Genomic DNA, 17,837 nt, shown 5'->3' with positions numbered 1-17,837 from the left:
TGGCGAAAACTGGTGCAGTTCCTAACACAAAAGCATGTATTCTCAGCACGGGAAGGTCCTCAGAGCCCATCTACCAATCCCAAGCTAAGCATTTAGCAAGGCAGAGGAGGAATAATCTAAGTGTGTTGATCCTTTTCAGTGACTGAGGCAGACACAACTGTTGGTAATTGATGGGGTTTTTCCCCCAATACCTCTTAACCTCAAAAAGTGTGGAATTCCTATCCTCAGCCTGCACTTTACAATACCAAGATAATCTACCCACTCTCCCACCCAGCCAGCCATTTCAATATGCACAGTTAATGAGTGTTAAGTTTAAAAAGATAACCTGAAAAGAATCAATTTCATGGTGAATGCATCTGGTTAAGCAAGCCATTTAAACAACATTTTACTCGTGTGTAGCAGACCATTTTATAAGTTACTGATAGCTTTACAAGCCTGTGTTTCAGACAAGCTAATTGGTTGTCTCTGATGTGTTTGGGGCTTTCACTCATTAACTTGCCTTCCTGTCTAGTACATACTTGACTAGCTCTCATACATATAGGTAGAACTGTTTATTTATTTATTTTTTTTAAAGATTTTATTTATTTATTTGAGACAGAGAGAATGAGAGAGAGAGAGCACATGAGAGGGGGGAGGGTCAGAGGGAGAAGCAGGCACCCTGCCGAGCAGGGAGCCCGATGCGGGACTCGATCCCGGGACTCCAGGATCATGACCTGAGCCGAAGGCGATCCCGGGACTCCAGGATCATGACCTGAGCCGAAGGCAGTCGCTTAACCAACTGAGCCACCCAGGCGCCCTAGGTAGAACTGTTTAAACAGCCATATTCTATTGCCAGGAAAAAGTTTTTCATAGATAAGTTTCTTCCTACTTACAGTGTTTGCTTTACTGAAATTAAGGTAAATCATAACCAAGTATTATCGTAAGCATGGAAGGTGCAGAATCAAGTATAACACCGGAAAGGTGTTGGTATCAAAAACGAATGCCCTTTTGAAGGAGTGGAATAGAATTGATTACAGAAGGGAAAGAGAGGAGGGCAAAAGAAAAGGATATGCTGTCGAAACCTGGCTGCCTGTGTAATTAATGACTATGTTATAGATGTTATTGAAAAGTCGGAGGCCTGCACCTGCATGCAAAGACAAGTGTACTGATGCTTCTCTTTTTGCATATGTCAATGCTTTCCATTCTCTGAGATAAGAATTAGATGCTTTGTTTGGACACAGATTAAAGGAATAGCTCAAAACATGTGTGTCCTTTGGGTCTTGAGATTTCTGGAGTGGGTCTATTTTCCGTGAGGGGTTAGCTACTTTTCTGTTTGCAAAACAATTCATTGCAGCTGCCTGTAGGCATATGTATAATAGAGTTTAAACCAATTAGACCTAAGGTTTTGAAACTGTTCATGAAATCCCACCTCCTGCATGAAACCTTGGCCTGCTTAATTAAAAGGAGTGGCAACTTCTCTCCAGTGTTCAATTTCCTTCCTTTACTAACATTTTCATCTGAGATGAAATACTAAGAACGTACTTTGTTGCCCTTTTCATTTTAGTTTCAGCTCTTTACATTTGCTTAAAAATAATTAGTATCCTCCTAATGTCTGGCATTGTACGGGGTACATCAGAGAATACAAAAGAATTTTTTTCATTGTCTATGCCTTCTAGGAACTGAGGTCTTACACATGAAAAAATGAAGATTATCCAAATCTCTAGGTGCCCCTAACTCATTAATTTATACGATGATTATTTATAAAGCCTGTTTGAAGGAGAAAGTAGTGGCTCATGTAACTGAATTCATAATAGCCAAAACGTGGAAACAGCCCAAATGTCCAGCAGCTGATGAACATGGATGAACAAAATGTGGTGTGTCCATACAGTGGAATATCATTCGGCCATAAAAAGAAGTAGTCACACAAAACTTTATGCTAAGTGAGAGAAACCAGACACTAAAGGCCATGTATTATATAATTCCATTTATACGAAATGTCCAGAATAGGCAAATCTCTTAGAGTCAGAAAGTAAATTAGTGAGTGCCAAGGGCTGGAGGAAAGGGCAAATGGGCAGTGACTACTAATGGGTGGGGTGTTTCTTTTTCGAGTGGTGAAAATGTCCTGAAGTTTGATAGCCGTGATGATTGCAGGTGTCCATGAATATACTAAAAATCACTAATTTGTATGCTTTTACAAGGGTGAATTTTACAGTCTGCAAATTATAGCTCAATAAATGAAAAATAAATATCTGTAGAGCCGAATAAAAAGATGTTAAAGTGTGTGCTAAAGAAATGCAAAATCCAAGCAAGTGGTAAAGGAAATTCTTTAGAATCTTAGCAGCGGGTGTCTGCTTCTGAGAGTAGACCCATGAAATAGGTAACGATAACTTACATCCAGGAGCAAACAATCCCCTTTGAAGGCCAGAGGTTCTTTTTGATGTGGCAACTATTTTTATAAAGAGCCTAACTTGACAGTGAGTGACCCCAAAAATTTTGCCCTGGACATCTGTAGCTCCAGTCACGTTTCAGTCTAAAAACTGTTTGTGAAAAGCAGCTCAAGTTCAATGAGGTGAGAACCATGTGTGGAATGATAACCCATTTCACTTGGGATGGAAAGTTGTTTCCTTAATGGGAAAGTCTTTTTAACTCTGGAAAACTTAACATTAAGAGTATAAGAATGATAAAATAACAAATCTATAATATTAATACTTTCGTTTCAAGTATATATTACATTTAGGTCAACCTGGTACATTCACTTTGTAATTATAATTTAAGATGTATAAATTACTTCAGAATTGGCCTCCTATATAGAAAGTTTTGAGGGCCATGTGGGTGACTCAGTCAGTTAAGCGCCTGACTCTTGGTTTCAGCTCAGGTCCTGATCTCATGGGTCATGAGATCAAGCCCGTGTGGGGCTCCACACCCAGCAGGGAGGCTGCTTGAAGATTCTCTCCCTCTTCCCCTACCCCCACTCTTACACTCTGTCTCTCTCTAAAATAAATAAATCTGTAAAAAAAAAAAAAAAAGTATGAGAATTCAGTTAAGCTTGTAAATAGTATTAGAAAGTACCGGAGCTTGAGAGGTGGCTGGGTGGCACAGTCAGTTGAGTGTTGGACCCTTGATTTCAGTTCAGGTCATGATCTCAGGGCTGTGAGATCAAGCCCGTACCAGGCTCCATGCTCGGCACAGAATCTGCTTGAGATTCTCTCTCTCCCTCTCCCTCTGCCCCTCCCACTCCTGTGCACACACGTTCTCTCTCTCTCAAGTAAATAAATCCTAAAAAAATAAAGAAGAAGAAGAAATACCTGAGCTTGAGAGTCATTGAATTTATAAATTTAATTTAAGAAATGCTTAAAGAGTTCTTGCTGGGGAAAAAAGATTACTTAACTACTTGAGGACATTTTGATTATTACAGTATAAATGCTGAAAAGGAAGATTGAATATATTAAATTTATAAATGGAGTTTTGAAATGTTTAAAAGTGGTTAATTAAACGAAGTTTATAAAAGGACCTAAACTGTATCCAACTTCCTGGATGTGTTGTTAAAACTTACCAGATATAGGGGCGCCTGGGTGGCTCAGTCGGTTAAGCATCTGCCTTCGTTTCAGGTCATGATCCCAGGGTCCTGGGATCGAGTCCCACATCGGGCTCCCTGCTCAGCGGAGAGCCTGCTTCTCCCTCCCCCTTTGCCTGCCTCTCTGCCTACTTGTGCTCTCTATCTCTCTGTCAAATAAATAAATAAAATCTTTAAAAAAAAAAAAAGAAACTTACCAGATATACAAACAGAATGATAAGCTTTTTAAATTGAATATAATAGCTTCAGGAAAAACTGGGTTTTAGACATTGTATATTTAGTAAATTGTACATTCCTTTTTAAAACTGCAAAGTAACAATAACTAGTATTGCTCTGCACTAAGAGCCATCCTTGAGGACACCAAAAGCTTGAAACAGACAGGTCTTGGACCCTGTGCCTTGGCTAGTTCTTGTTGCTCTTAGGAAGTGTCCACATAAAAGAAACCCAGGCTGATCACAGAGGGGTAAAAATACGGCTTTATGACCCTTCTGCCTGCTAGACTGTAGTCCAAAGCATCTGAAATTATGGAGCCTAGCCAGGTTGGAAAGGCCAACTTCTCTGGCCTCCTAAAGTATGAGTGGGGACGAGCTGGTCTAGCAAGTGTGGCCAGCCCCCCCAGACCCCTGCCGGGTACTGATTGTACCCCTGCTGAACAAAGCAGGAAGCTGCAAACGCGTTAGTCAGGGATTGGCAAATGTTTGTGAAGGTCCAGAGAGTAAATATTCTAGGCTTTGTGGAACATACTGTCTCTGTGGCAGTTACTCAACTTTGCCGTTGTAGCGTGAAAGCAGCCATAGACAAGTCAGTAAGCATGGCTATGTTCCAATAAAACTTTATTTGCCTGGGTGCTGGGAGGTAACCAGCGGTGACTACTGTGATTAAGGTCCCTTCTACCTTTAAAGTTTCTTCTACATTAAGGCTTCCCCTTGAGATGATAGGAGGACATCAGCTGGGTCTAAAAATATGAGTATTTGTAAGCCAATTCTTTCCACTTGTGGATGGAGGCACCTTCGGTTGGACGCAGGAGTTGGAGCAAAGGTCTGCATATGGGAAGCACTCCAGGTTCAGGAGGGCCAGGTAGACTCCCTGGAGTAGAAGAGATACTCTGCAGGAAAACTGGGTATCTTCCATTGGCCTGTGAACACAGGAAGCATCCATACCTAATTTCTGCCTCCCACAGTGGTTGTCTGATAAGCAAGCTTTTTGGCTAGGAGAATAAAACCTTCTAGGCATATCAAAAAGAGAAAATAGATGTAATTTGTTCTGTAATTCTGGGTTAGCAGATTAAGCCAAAAACAGGAATGCTTTTCAGATTCTAGCTCCTACCACCAAAGCAATGGGATCATTTTATTCAGCTCTTCTGGAACACACTAACTTCCATGCAGTGGAAGACAGGGTTTCGATACAATTATTGTCACAACATACAACATTCTCCACACATCAGAGATTACTGATTGGGCAAGAAGACTTCTAATAAGGGCGAGGCTTAATCACCAGTCATAACCTGCAGGCATTTGTCTGGTTTTTAATTATTCCAAGGTCAAGCAGGCTGCACTTTGCTTAAGAAAGAAGCGATCTTACCATAACTGCACTTTTATATTACACCTAACATTCTTGAAATCAGTCATCCATTATAAATCCCAAAGTAATATTGTGGTATTGGTTAAGATCAAGGTGTTGTTTTCTGGTCCCTTTCAGTACTCAGTAAAAAGTAATCAATATCTCTTCTGTGTCGCAGTATCTTTGGGACTATGGCAAATTGATTTTACTCGTATTATTTATTTCTGCCTTTAATGACATACTTAGTACCTTTCTAAGGATTTCAAAATCCTACAAGCAGCACAATGAAAAGGGGAACAGCTGGTGCTGCTCTCTCTAAGCTAACCTTTCTTTGAACAGGCTGCCAAGAATGCACTCTGAAGAATCTTAATGACGCCCTGCCACTTTATCTCCAGACCCCATCCTGGAGCCATGGTGTGGGCAAAGTTCTCTCTGACTTTGGTGAAGGTTACCAAGTTAAGCCTGTTCCATGAGCTTCTGCAATTAAGACCACAAAACCGGAAGGCCCCTTGGCACACTCACGTGCTTGACAACTAACTCTCTAGAAAGAAGAAAGTCTTGGTTTGTTGCACTTGCAGATTTCCATGGTTTAAATAAGTCAGACCCTGGCCAGTTTCGTGACTCATGGAATTTGATGTCCTTGTGCCTGGAGGTGGAAAGAGAAGGCGCACGATCAGCATGTCAATACAAATGTTTCCCCCAGCGTGACATGGGACTGCAACGGGTGCATCTGCTCTAGTGATTCAAGTAAGGAGCTCAGGTGAAGAAGAGCCAAGTTCTGCTCCCTTTTTGACAGTCATGGACAATATCCTACAAAATTTCACTCACCACACAGGCTCTCTTAACATCCGATTAACTGGAGCCCTCGAGTACATTTATCATCTAGACCATACTTCTACCAAGGAGTTCAAAACCCAATGAACCTGTCTCAAAAAACATTATTCACATAGTTATTTGAAAAATACAGGCATGCAATGGACACGTTGTGGATTTAAAATGACAAGAAAGCTCCACTGGGTCAAGGTAGTTACTGAGCCACTTGTCTTGCATCGTGCTCTTACTTGCCTGTCAGATCCCTCTGCCTACCAGATCCACAACTGCAGCTCTTTTTGCTGGCTCTCTGTGCTTTGCTTGTGTTCCTCATCCAGTGTCCCTGTTGTCTTGTCTTACCTGCTGATTGATCACTGTCAGTTTGAAGGAGCTGAAGTTGTCAGCCTGATGAGACGGATTCCTTTTCCAGAGATGAAGAAAGAACGTGCCTTTATTTCAAAAGTTTCTTTGAACAGTCTTCTACCAAGATACTTCCTTTTCAATTTGACCTACATTATCTTAATACTGCTCTCTCTCTTCATTTGAATCCATTGCTTTTCTTCCAGTTGAAGTATAATCAGGGTGCTATAAATGAGTGAAAAAGCCTTTAGTAAAGTGTGCAGTATTAAACCGTTTTTTATGGTCACTAAAAAGCCAGGGGTGAGGGGGCTTGTAATCCGCTAATACAGATGATGGGGACAGCCCCCCCTTCGGGCTGTTGTCTCTGTTTTTTGTTTTGCAGTTTTCTGCTCTAATCAGTGGAACCCCACACATGGGCAGGTGCAGTGGGGCCCCTCACACCACCTTCACACACTCACCAGTTTCATCCAGGAAGTGGTGGTTGAATGAATGAAGTTACGGGAAGCCAACTGTCAGGACCCACATTTTCAAAGCTCCCTGTACTGATCTTCACCCTACGACAACCTACCACAACCACCCTCAAGTTGAGAGGAGTCCATTATAACCTGCTAGTTTTTTCCCCAGAGGGAATATGTGTGTTGTGGGTAGGTGAGGATCTAGAGAAGTACGTGCAGAAAAGATAGCCAGTTTCTATCTCCAGTGTGAAAACAAGCTAAATTGCCCCAAACAGGGCGAGAGATACCTGCATCAGTACCACCCCAGGTGAGGCATTTTTAGTTACAGCAATGACTGGTCGGGGCTAATGGCATCGAGGTCACCAGGACTAGGGGTGACATATCCTAAGATACACAGCACAGTCCCATGTAGTAAAGAATTGTCCCACCCCTGGCCCCCTTTTTAATGTCTTACAACACATTCATGTGGGTCAAAGCACTGTTTATAAGTATCTGGGCTTAGAACTTAGCCATGTGTCACATAAAAACACTAAGTCATCCCTTCTGGACTGTTCTCTCCCCTGCTCCCCAGAGTGTTTAAAGGAAAATGAGGCCAACTCTGGGCACACACTACTTACATGCTTTAATAACAAAAATAGGAAAAACAAGCAGTTATTGTTATAAATAAAATGATATTTGCAGGCTTTTAAAAGGGAAGACCATTACTGCAGTTCAGAAACTATTTATATGGCTTCCAGAAATTTAGTCACAATAGGTTTGCAAGAATTAAAATGAAATTTTTGCTTGTGAAGTGAGGGCAAGATAGGGAAATCGGTATCATTACATAACCCCGTTAGATGTCCTGCAAGTCGGAAAGGATTACTATTTCTCTACTCAAAGAAACATCAAGGACATCGCCTACCCGATTTCACAGCTGCTACAAATGTGAGCAGCAAAGCGATGGTGCCGAGTTGTCTCTGTTCTATTAGGACTCTACAGTAACTGTGATGTGGGAATCAATGGAATGCAGTCATGCACGTCATCCCACAGTCACCCCACAGTGAGTGAAGGAGGGTTCTGATGACATAGCCAAAATAGGTTGGCTGCTTATGGCGGCTTTGTTTTCCTATCTCTAGGGTGGACACATGGCCACTAACCAATGCCCACTCTCTTCGGCTAACCCGAAAATAGCCAGCTGACTACAGGTTGCCAGGCAGCTGGATTCTGAGGTCTCTAGAGGCCAGCGCGAAGCAGTCACCTCCTCCTCTTTCCTGCAGCTTCCAATGAAGCATAATATCTAAGCGGCTGATTAAGTATTCAAAACATATGATTTACATTGGTCAACCTTAAACACCTTATTCTTTAAAAGTATACATCAACAATATGAAAGAACAACAACAACAAAAAGACATGGTTGACAAGTCAGATGTGACTGTAATTTGTATCTTAATAATACAGAGGAGGTGAAATTTGAAGTTCAAGTTCATATGAGAAAACTAAGTGAAGGTGCACCTGAGTGACACAGTCAGTTAGGCGTCCAACTTCTGGTTTCGGCTCAGGGCTGGTCTCAGGGTCGTGGGATCGAGCCCCACGGGGGCCTCCACATTAGGCGCAGAGTCTACTTGAGATTCTCTCTCTCCTCCTCCTCTTCCCCCCACAGTTTCTCGTGTGCTCACACATGTGCACACTCTCTCTCTCAAATAAGTAAATAAATATATATTAAAGAAAACTAAATGAAAATGTTAACCTAACTGGAAAAGTTCAAGTCAGAGCATGAGGTCTCCATCTTCCCCTCTCTTGTATTATCTGCTTTGTTTTTAGAAACCTGAAACTCTGGGTAATGAAAACTCTATGTTCTGGCAGCAAACAGTCACTCACTGTGCTTGAAACTCACTGAAATGCCAGACTAGTTTTACAATTGATATTATAAATGAAGGGTGGTGTGGAATCATTTGGATACCAGTTGGGGGGAGTATGGCAGGGTAAGTGAGATACCCACTTAGGTTACAAATCAGAAAATCTCAAGTTACACAGCCATGTTGGTCAGCTCAACACCATTAGGCTCCTTTATCTGGTGACCACCCTGTCATGGAACCTTCCATTTCCTCCTCATGTTTCGTATTCAGCAGGAACAACTTCAGAAACTACCGTCAGACATCTTTATTATCTTCCAAGTGTGCCTACGTGATAATCTATATTTTCAGTTGCCTAGAAACCAACCTAATGGGTGCTTAAAACCTTACTGGTTTTCTGTGTCTGGTCCGTATTGCAAAATATCACAAATTCTGTTCTGTGATTGCTTAAATCTAACATTGTTTTCAAATTAGCTGTTAATATGCCACCAGGATCAATTCTGTGAATTTTCAAGCGAACCATTTGAAGGAGTATTGTTAGTAACGTGCACTTACTGTGTTAGTCTTTTTCTTTATTCTAATATTGAATTTTTTGGCACCAGTCCTCTTCTCAGTTATCAGCAGGACTTAAAATGATGTGAGGCTATGAAATGGGGCAAGGGTACAACTTCCTTCACGTACCAGATGTTGGATGTTCCGTGCCATCCCCTCTTGATGGGAGGCGTTATTGATCAAATAACGGATTCTACTGTAGTGCATTCTGAAGCCCCACTTTGTGGGAGAAGCAAGGAGCCTGACATCTCTGATTTTATACTCTTCAGAGCAGCCAGCTCGTCCTCCAAGCTGTAGCCTTAACCAGGGTCCCCACCTGTCCCCGCTGCCAATTCTCTCCCCCTGCTGGCTGCTGGCCTCCCTTGGTGCGGCAGAGCTGGTCTAGTGCTGGTTATTGTACAAGCAAATTTCAGATTCTCTTGGAAGTGAGTTTTCAGTACTCTGAAGAAAAGAAACTAGAAGAAGGGAGTTTACGTTTTCCATAAGAGAAGATCCTCTTAACAACATGATTTATAAAATACCTCGGGCAAACCCTGTTCTGAAGTTGTATACCCGTTTTCTGATCTGAAATGAGATTTTCATTACTTTTCAGAATCAAAATTAATGACTCCTTCCATTTTCACAGGCTTTTTTTTTTTTTTAAAGATTTTATTTATTTGCGATAGAGAGAATGAGAGACAGAGAGCATGAGAGGGAGGAGGGTCAGAGGGAGAAGCAGACTCCCCGCCAAGCAGGGAGCCCGATGCGGCACTCGATCCCGGGACTCCAGGATCATGACCTGAGCCAAAGGCAGTCGCTTAACCAACTGAGCCACCCAGGCACCCACACAGGTTTTTTTTTTTTAAGTAGTAGTATTTGTTACTAATTTGCAGACACTTACAGAAGGACTTTGGAGACACACTTGAACTGTAGAATGTTAGCATAATTGTGGTTCCTAAATTAGCATAAAACCTTAGTATTTCTTACGTATATCTTCTTGCTCACATGAAAAAAATATACACATATTTTAATGCCACTTTTGGATGATGTACCTCTGCTATGTTCTGGTCCTTGCAATGATAGAGGCAAAATGAAACCACATTTGGGAATAGCATGTGGTTGAGACACATTTTTTTCTAGGTCTCGAGTATTGACTAAGGTAAGACCTTGGAATTTGCCCTGGCACATGGGATTTAGTGAGATCTGTTGGCCAAGAATGTCTTTGAACTATGGTTCTTCTGGTGTTGCTACTCACTGTATTTTATGTTAGTAAAACCTCACTGGACTATACAAGGAGTGTTCAGTTCTTGTGTGATGTAGTGTGGGCAGGACCGTAGCTTTACAAGCTTTGTGTTTTATCATACCCTTTGAGAGATCATCAATACTTCTGGAAGACATAACAATTTGATATTTCCTCACAGTCTTGAGCTGGTAATCCTGGACACGATTAGTCAGTATCCCAGCCACTATGCTAAGAATGACTTGTGACTGGATATTAATCAAACAGGTTTTTAAGATAGCAAATTCTCAGGTGTTCCACGCAAACAATGAATCATGGAACACTACATCAAAAACTAATGATGTAATGTATGGTGATTAACATAACACAATAAAATTAAATTAAAAAAAAAAAGATAGCAAATTCTCTACTCACATACCAGTTAAAAGGTCTTGATTTTTACCTCCCTGAAAATTCAGGACTAGGAGGGTGCCTGAGTGGCTCAGTTGGTTAAGCGACTGCCTTCGGCTCAGGTCATGATCCTGGAGTCCCTGGATCGAGTCCCGCATCGGGCTCCCTGCTCGGCAGGGCGTCTGCTTCTCCCTCTGACCCTCCCAGCCCTCCCCCCTCTCATGCTCTCTCTCTGTCTCTCTCTCTCAAATAAATAAATAAAACTTTAAAAAAAATAAAGAAAATTCAGGACTAGGAGGAAAAAAAAGTGGGAGGCTTTATGTATGTATGTATGTATATGTATACGGTTTAAATATGCATATACACACACACATACTCAGTTTCTGTCCTCTTTCCTAAAAAGTGCTTTCCCAGGTCTCAAAAATAGATACTATAAATTTAAGGGGGAGAGAGAGAAAAGATCATTTAAATTATAAGTATTTGTTGTATATGCGTTTGGTAGTCAAAATAATTTTGAGTAATTGATGTGGTACAGATCAAAAACCTAAGTTAGCAAGGGGATGTAGGGGATGCTCTGCTGGTTGTTTTGATTGGATTGAATCTTTCTGGTGTCTGCAGCATACTCTATCTACCCTGTGTGTTGGTACATGTAATTCTTTCTTAGACTCCATCAGACCTCCCATGCTGAGAAGTGTATGGGTGACATGGCTTGCAAGCTGGTCACTCACCCCTAAAGAAAACAGTCCTGGGTCACAACATAGAACCCACATTATTACAGCAGCTGTGGAGGGAGTTCTAGAAAGTCCCAGGCATCACAGTTTATAAACGTTCTCCTTAAAATCCCCCCTGCTTCGTCACTTGCAAACTTTTGGAATTAGAAAGGTTCTGATATAACTAATAACATATTTATCTTCTCCCCCCTTAAGGTCAAAAAATATTTTGAACTTGAACCCCTTGCACGTGGGAAACGCTGGATTCTGCAGCCCTGCTCGCTGGATGACATGGAGGCACTGAAAGACAGCTTCTCTCAGCTGATCAATTTGTTAGAAGAAAAAGACCATGAAGCTGTAAGAATGTGAAATCTGGCAAAGAACACGGGTTCCCAAAGGCCTTGAACCTATCATGTTAGTTTTTCATTTTATTTTTATTTTGGTATCAAGACTTTAATGGCTTCAGTGTCTCTTTTCCTCTAGTTATCTCAGACTCTCATCTCTCTATTAAAGTGAATATTCTGTAAATCAGGTGAATTATCATCGGCATTAACGTCAAGTACACACTACTGAGAGAGAATTTATTCTCTGTTTACCACTAATTATCTTCGCCGCATGTCTCTTCCTTCTGTTGTTCTAAGTAGCTCTTCTATACTCTGTGCTAAAGTGGATGGAATTCATGGCTCACAGAAATCAAATCCCTTATGAAGGACTCAGGGAGACTCAGAACCTTGACTCATTTTCCCTGGGTTTGGGGGTGGAGCGTTATGTGACTGGGGCTCCTCATTTTATGTCTATTGTTTCCAAGATCTCTTGGGGTTTTTATTTTATTTTATCATATTTTATTCGTGAGGTTTTTTTGTATACGGGCCTTATAGATTATGAGAGAAAAATGAGCACCAAAAACTTCAATGAATCACCTTATCAGAGAGGAACGTCCTGCCAAGATAAAATTAACGTGGAAGAACTTAAAGACAATATGCATAATTTACTTGATTCCATCTGAAGTCTCACTCCCCTCTCTTAAGAGCAAAAACTTTCTGTTTTTGAGACGAGAGAGAATTTAGGCACAATGCATGCGTGCATCACTGATGACTATTTCATCGAGTCCTCAAATATTTTTTTAATGGAAAGATTCCCCTGCATAAAGTCAAGCTGCAACATAACAGAGGTATCTTTTTCTAAAAATCTTAAAGTGTCTGACTGAAAGAGAGAAGATAATTTTTAAAATAATAGATAAAAATTTTAAAAACAGCCAAATGAAGTATAGTTTATACTGACGAGGGTTTAAGCTGGCATGGATTTGACAAAGAAAACAAAGACAGAATCATCTGTATATTCATTCATTAAGTGCTAATGGAGTTTAACGGAGTCTCTTGATTGTCTCCAACGAGTAATTAAAGGTCTATCAGTATTCCTATTATAAACCTCTATTTTCAGGGGTTTCACTGTGCCCTTAAAAAAATGTGCTGGGGCTGCAGCAAATCATTTTAGGGCCTAGATTCAGTCTTTGGAACTCTTTTTTTTTTTTTCTCATTTAATTTAAATGATAAAATTATGTAGAGATAAATGTGCAGTTTTACTAAGGTTTGGCACCACTGACCTTTTCTAAATCAAGAATAATCTATGGATATTGAAGTTTATGGCTGTAATACTCTTTGGCACATTTTGTAGACTTTTGACCACTTCAAACACAAAATGGCCAAATGATAGAAAACTGCTCCTTTCACCTGAGCAATAAAAACATGTTTGTAATTTTTAGGTAGCACAGACTGGTTCTCAAATACCACAGACTCTCACTGTATTACACGGTGATGTAATACCTTGTAATTCTCCAGAAGATATACATCATTCAAATACAGCTTTTGTGGTTTAATCTTGTAGGTGGATTTTAATGAAATCATTACCTTTGAAACATCGACCACTTCTTTAAGCTTACCCCCCCCTTGCTCCCCCGTGGAATGGATCCAAAAAGGTGCATATTCAATCTTGTCTCCGGCGTCCTTGAATATTTTTCACTGTGTAATCCGCGAGCAGCACAAACTTTTCTTCCGATGACCGGTTACACAATCCCTGCTTTCATTTTTGTTCTGTTGCGCTCATCTTCTATGACAAATAAATGATTATTAGGCATTGCTTTCTCGGCAAGTTCATTAAATGTAGAATGTTGTCTTTTTAAGACCTGGTGGCTGAGTGCTCCTTAGCCATCTGTTTAATGACTTCCCGTTGTCTGTGTGTGTGTGTGTGTGTGTGTGTTCATGTGTGCGCCAGTGATGGGCTTCTTCTCAGACCCACGACTGTCTGCAGTGTCTCAGCCGTCAGAATGAAAACATTATCAATCAGTACCCAACAACAGCTGTTTTTGACAAGTTTCTGTCTGACGCCTAATGCTTTACAACTGTCAATAAGGCTCCTTCTTTGTCTGGCAGTTCGGAGCTGGCCGTCTTGCTGCTTCTGAGCGGCATCCTGTCCTTGTAACCCTAGAATTGGCCATGTTTTGGAAATCCGCTTGGGGGGGTGGGGAGGGGGCTTGGACGGGCAAGTGTCGGTGGGTGGCGGGTGGGTGGTATGTGTGTGTACGTCTATCCCTACTTCCATGGAAAGTGCCACAGGTGTCTTAGTTTGCATATTCAACTCTTATATAGGAAAAGCAGTCTGTTATGTATTTCTTCACTTGGCTTCTTGTTATATTTATGGAAGTTACCCGTTTTTGTACCTTCTTAGCTAAAGCAGTTGCCTTTTTGTAATGGCAATTAATTTATATGACAAAACTTTGTACCTACTGTAGTTTATAGTATCAGTTGCTAATTAACTGCCATATTGCCCTGTCTTTCTATTAAAAAAAAAAAAATCTGTATCTATACTTGGAGGGTAACAGATTCATGTGGACAGTTGCCAGACAAGAAGAACTTGTATTGTCCGTGATTTATATATGATTTCCACTATCTTCAAATGAAAATAAACGCTGAGTAGAATTGATGTTTTCGGACTGACTCCTTTCAAGCTCTAGCATTTGGGAGTCCCAGATTTCTGTTTACATTTGTGTTGCCTGTTTAAGTCTTCAAAATAAGTTCTGCTGCTCTTGGGTCAAAACAAATGATTAATTCACATTTCCTTTGAAGCCATTGTGAAAACCTGAAAAGACCAAAAAAAAAAAAAAAAAAAAGCAAGTGTCTTTTCCAGTTGGTTTGTCTTCAGCAGCGATTTACTTTCACGGGAGCTCTTCCTTCAGAATGAGTGAGCAGAGTCGTGATGTTAATGTAAAGTGTCACCTTTCAGTCAAAGCATCATCTTATTGTATTTGCTATAAAAGCAATATTCTAAGAGTGACTGGTGCAATGAACTGTTCCCTTCAGTGGTGATCGATGCCCTAAGGAAATAAAGATTTTTAAGTGACTCGAGGAAATGCTGTGTATTTACAGGTCCATCCTTAAGAAGGAGAGTATTCTGTAAAAGAGAAAGAGAGTGAGAAAGAAAACTAAAGAGATAGATGGATGGAAGAAGAGAAAGAAATGGAAAAAAAGTACATGATAGAAGATGAAAAATCCAAACCCCAGCTCTTGTTTGGTCCCAAATGCAGCATTATCCCGACACATCATTTGACTACGCAGAAAGCTCCCAACACTTCACTCCTAAGCTGGGGTCCAACCTGCATTCCTAGTTTTATTTCCAAGGTAGGCAATTAGTAGTTACCAAGTTCCTCAACATCTCAGACCTATCCAGGCAAATGTGGACAGAACTGTACGATTTTGAAGCAAATGGGTTTGCCTAACGTCCAGATGGAATATTCAGACTCCAGTGGAAACCTCATATTCATGCCTGGCTTCATCTTCTTTATAATTTTAGAGTGCATTTTCATTAACCTTCTGACCTAATGGTGCAAACAGAAAGGCAAAAGTATGTGGAGGGGGACGGGGGAAGTGGGAGTTGCCCTTTGGGAGCCCTCATTTTCATTGAATGTGGGAGGGAGGATCTGTCTTTGTCATGCAGAAACTTTAGGAGACTATAGATTCCCCGCCTTGCTTTTCCACTAGCCTGGGTTCTGGAGATCTGAAGTCCATGCTGTGAAATGCATTATCACGTCATGTTGGGAATTCCTGGCTCCCAAGGGTTCACAACTTTTGGTCACCACTGACTCAGCATGATTAAATGATTTGCATCTCAGAGTTAAATGTTTCCCAGCTCAGATGCATGAAGTGACTGATGAGCCTGCGTTTTGGCACCCTACCCCACCCCCCTCGCACCGATTTAGGAACATGAAAAGGATCCCGTGTAAGACCCAGAAGCCTCAGATGGGGTATCCTTTTCTCCTCCCCTTCCCCATTCTCTTTAAATTAAAACCTAAACGAGAAACTGGCCTTCCACCTACTGTTTCATCGAAGCTGGAAATTCTGACCTCTCATCCTGGGGGTTCATCTGTTTGTGACAAACTCTTCATGAAGTGTGAAACCAAAGAATTTAAAAGGCACCAAGAAGAATCCCTCCAACATAGGCCTTGTCTCGCATCCTTCTTTCCTTACAGAACGAAGTGGAATAAAAAGTGCATGATTTTTCGATCGGATTTTCTCTATATTCCCATCTTCATCCATCTCTGCTCTATCCACATGCTCTAGTCACTGGATGCTGGTTTAGAAAGGCCACCTACGGTGTTCTTAGGCTTAGCTTGCCCCCACCCTTTCACGTTCCCCTCTGGTCGTCTGATCAAATGGGAGTTACCATGGGATACTCTGTATGAATAACTGCTTGTTACAAGGAAATAGTTCAGGCTTGGTGGTTTAAAGCAACCTTGTTTACCATGTATAGTGTTATGTGGTCACTGGTACCCTGTTTGGAGAATAAGGAAAGGGACTCCTCGATTTTGTGCCTTGCTAGGTTCAGCCTGGCTAGGACCCAGCATGACCCCTGACACTGCCGAGGCAGACATTTCCACATCCGTGGACCAACATGAGAACAGCCATCACATCGCACATAGAGGATCTTCTGCAAACAACAAAGAATGATGAATTCCTCTTTTCCCCTTTCTTGTTCAAGTCTCTCCCTCTGATTCTGATGCTCTCAAAATATTCTACCCAGATATTTCAGCCCAGTTCTTTCTAGTAGCGACATTCCAACCATGGAGGTCAGTTGGGCAGGGTTGTCCCCAGAGAGGAAAGCCTGGCTCAAGCGCATGGGGACAGGGCACACAGTGACAATGAAAATAAGCCTTTAATAAGCATCACGCTCCCCAGCTCCCTTATGTCCCTATTTCCTCATGGGAGGTGGGCAAGATGGTCGTCTCAAAAAAGCCTCAGATCACTTACATCCCAGGCAACCCTTTCTTGCAGGTGTGAAACTCAGCCTAAAATGCCACAACCTTCTCTGACAAGTGATTCATTGAGGCAAAGGCTGGAGCTCCAGCATCAAACAGATGTCAGACAAAACACCAAATGCCTATAAATGATTGCTTTGCAAGCAATGGAATGACTGGAAGGCCTGGCCTGATGATGTACTCCATGTCTGGACAAGCTTACAGAAGACATAGGTGGTGGGGAGGGGGCAGGGGAGCCGTTTCTAAATGGAGTCTGTGAAGAAAGCTGTTTCTGGAGACAAGTGAAACCACGATTCTCACCTGAGGGGCTCACGTAGAGAAGAAGGATTTCTGGCTGGTCTGCACATAATACATGTAAAGATCAGTTAGAAAAATGCATGTCAAGGGCACCCTGAAGCCCAGACTGGTACGATGTGATGTTAAATCAGTAGACATATAAATATCAGAGTAAATTAAAAATGAGAAGATTTGGTTGGAACGGAAACTGTTCAGCAAAAGGCAGAGACAGGAATGCAAACAGTAAGTCTGGCTGTCATTCTCTATAATCTGGAGCAAGTCAGGCTCAGCTCTGGACCTTCTCCAGTTGTTTTACAACTTTCTAGACATGGGGTGTATCAACCCAGTGCTTTTATTAAGCGGCTTCGACGGGATTTTCAGATGACAGCTTGTCAAGAGTCAACTTACCATTGTCCTTTTTGCAGGTTTTATGTCGCATTTGAAACTTTCGGTTTTGGTAATTTTAAGGGGTTTCATCTATTCATTAATTTGGCATGTTTTTGTGGAACACCTCCTCTGTACCAGGCATTGTGTTAGATGCTTGGGACACAGCAGTAAATTGTGTTAGATGCTTGGGACACAGCAGTAAATAGGACAGACTCGGCTCCTGCTGAGTCTGTAGGACTTTAATTCCTGGAACATTGATTACAGTGGATTATTTCTATGACCCTAGAGAATTTTTGTATTGGGGCATGGGGGGGGGGGGGGCGGGATTTGGTTATGTTAAAATTCCAATGTGAATCTCTAGATTTTAAAATATTTTTTCTTGGTCCTAATTCTTGGTTTTCAGCCCTCCTGATTTAAAGTTGTCT

General features: G+C 41.4%; 1 protein-coding gene across 2 annotated transcripts in view; it reads left to right on the top strand.

Moving 5' to 3' along the window:
* LOC118006655 (ADP-ribosylation factor-like protein 15) overlaps positions 1 to 14,905 on the top strand; it is a 401,185-nt gene extending 386,280 nt beyond the window's left edge. Inside the window, exons 5-6 of one of the 2 annotated variants that reach the window (XM_034999370.1) lie at positions 11,658 to 11,855; positions 14,864 to 14,905. In XM_034999370.1, the coding sequence (XP_034855261.1) occupies positions 11,658 to 11,810 (153 nt within the window). In that variant the 3' untranslated portion in view covers positions 11,811 to 11,855; positions 14,864 to 14,905. Of the gene's footprint in view, positions 1 to 11,657; positions 12,975 to 14,863 lie in introns of those variants that run through there. The other variant, XM_034999369.1, reaches the window with a different exon arrangement.
* The last annotated feature ends 2,932 nt before the right edge of the window (positions 14,906 to 17,837 follow it).

The sequence above is a fragment of the Mirounga leonina genome, unplaced genomic scaffold (assembly GCF_011800145.1).
Source record: "Mirounga leonina isolate KUSES-001 unplaced genomic scaffold, KU_Mleo_1.0 Mir_98, whole genome shotgun sequence".
NCBI lineage: Eukaryota > Metazoa > Chordata > Mammalia > Carnivora > Phocidae > Mirounga > Mirounga leonina.
The sequence above is the reverse complement of the archived record's forward strand: the minus strand, read 5'-3'. Positions and strand labels throughout refer to the sequence as shown.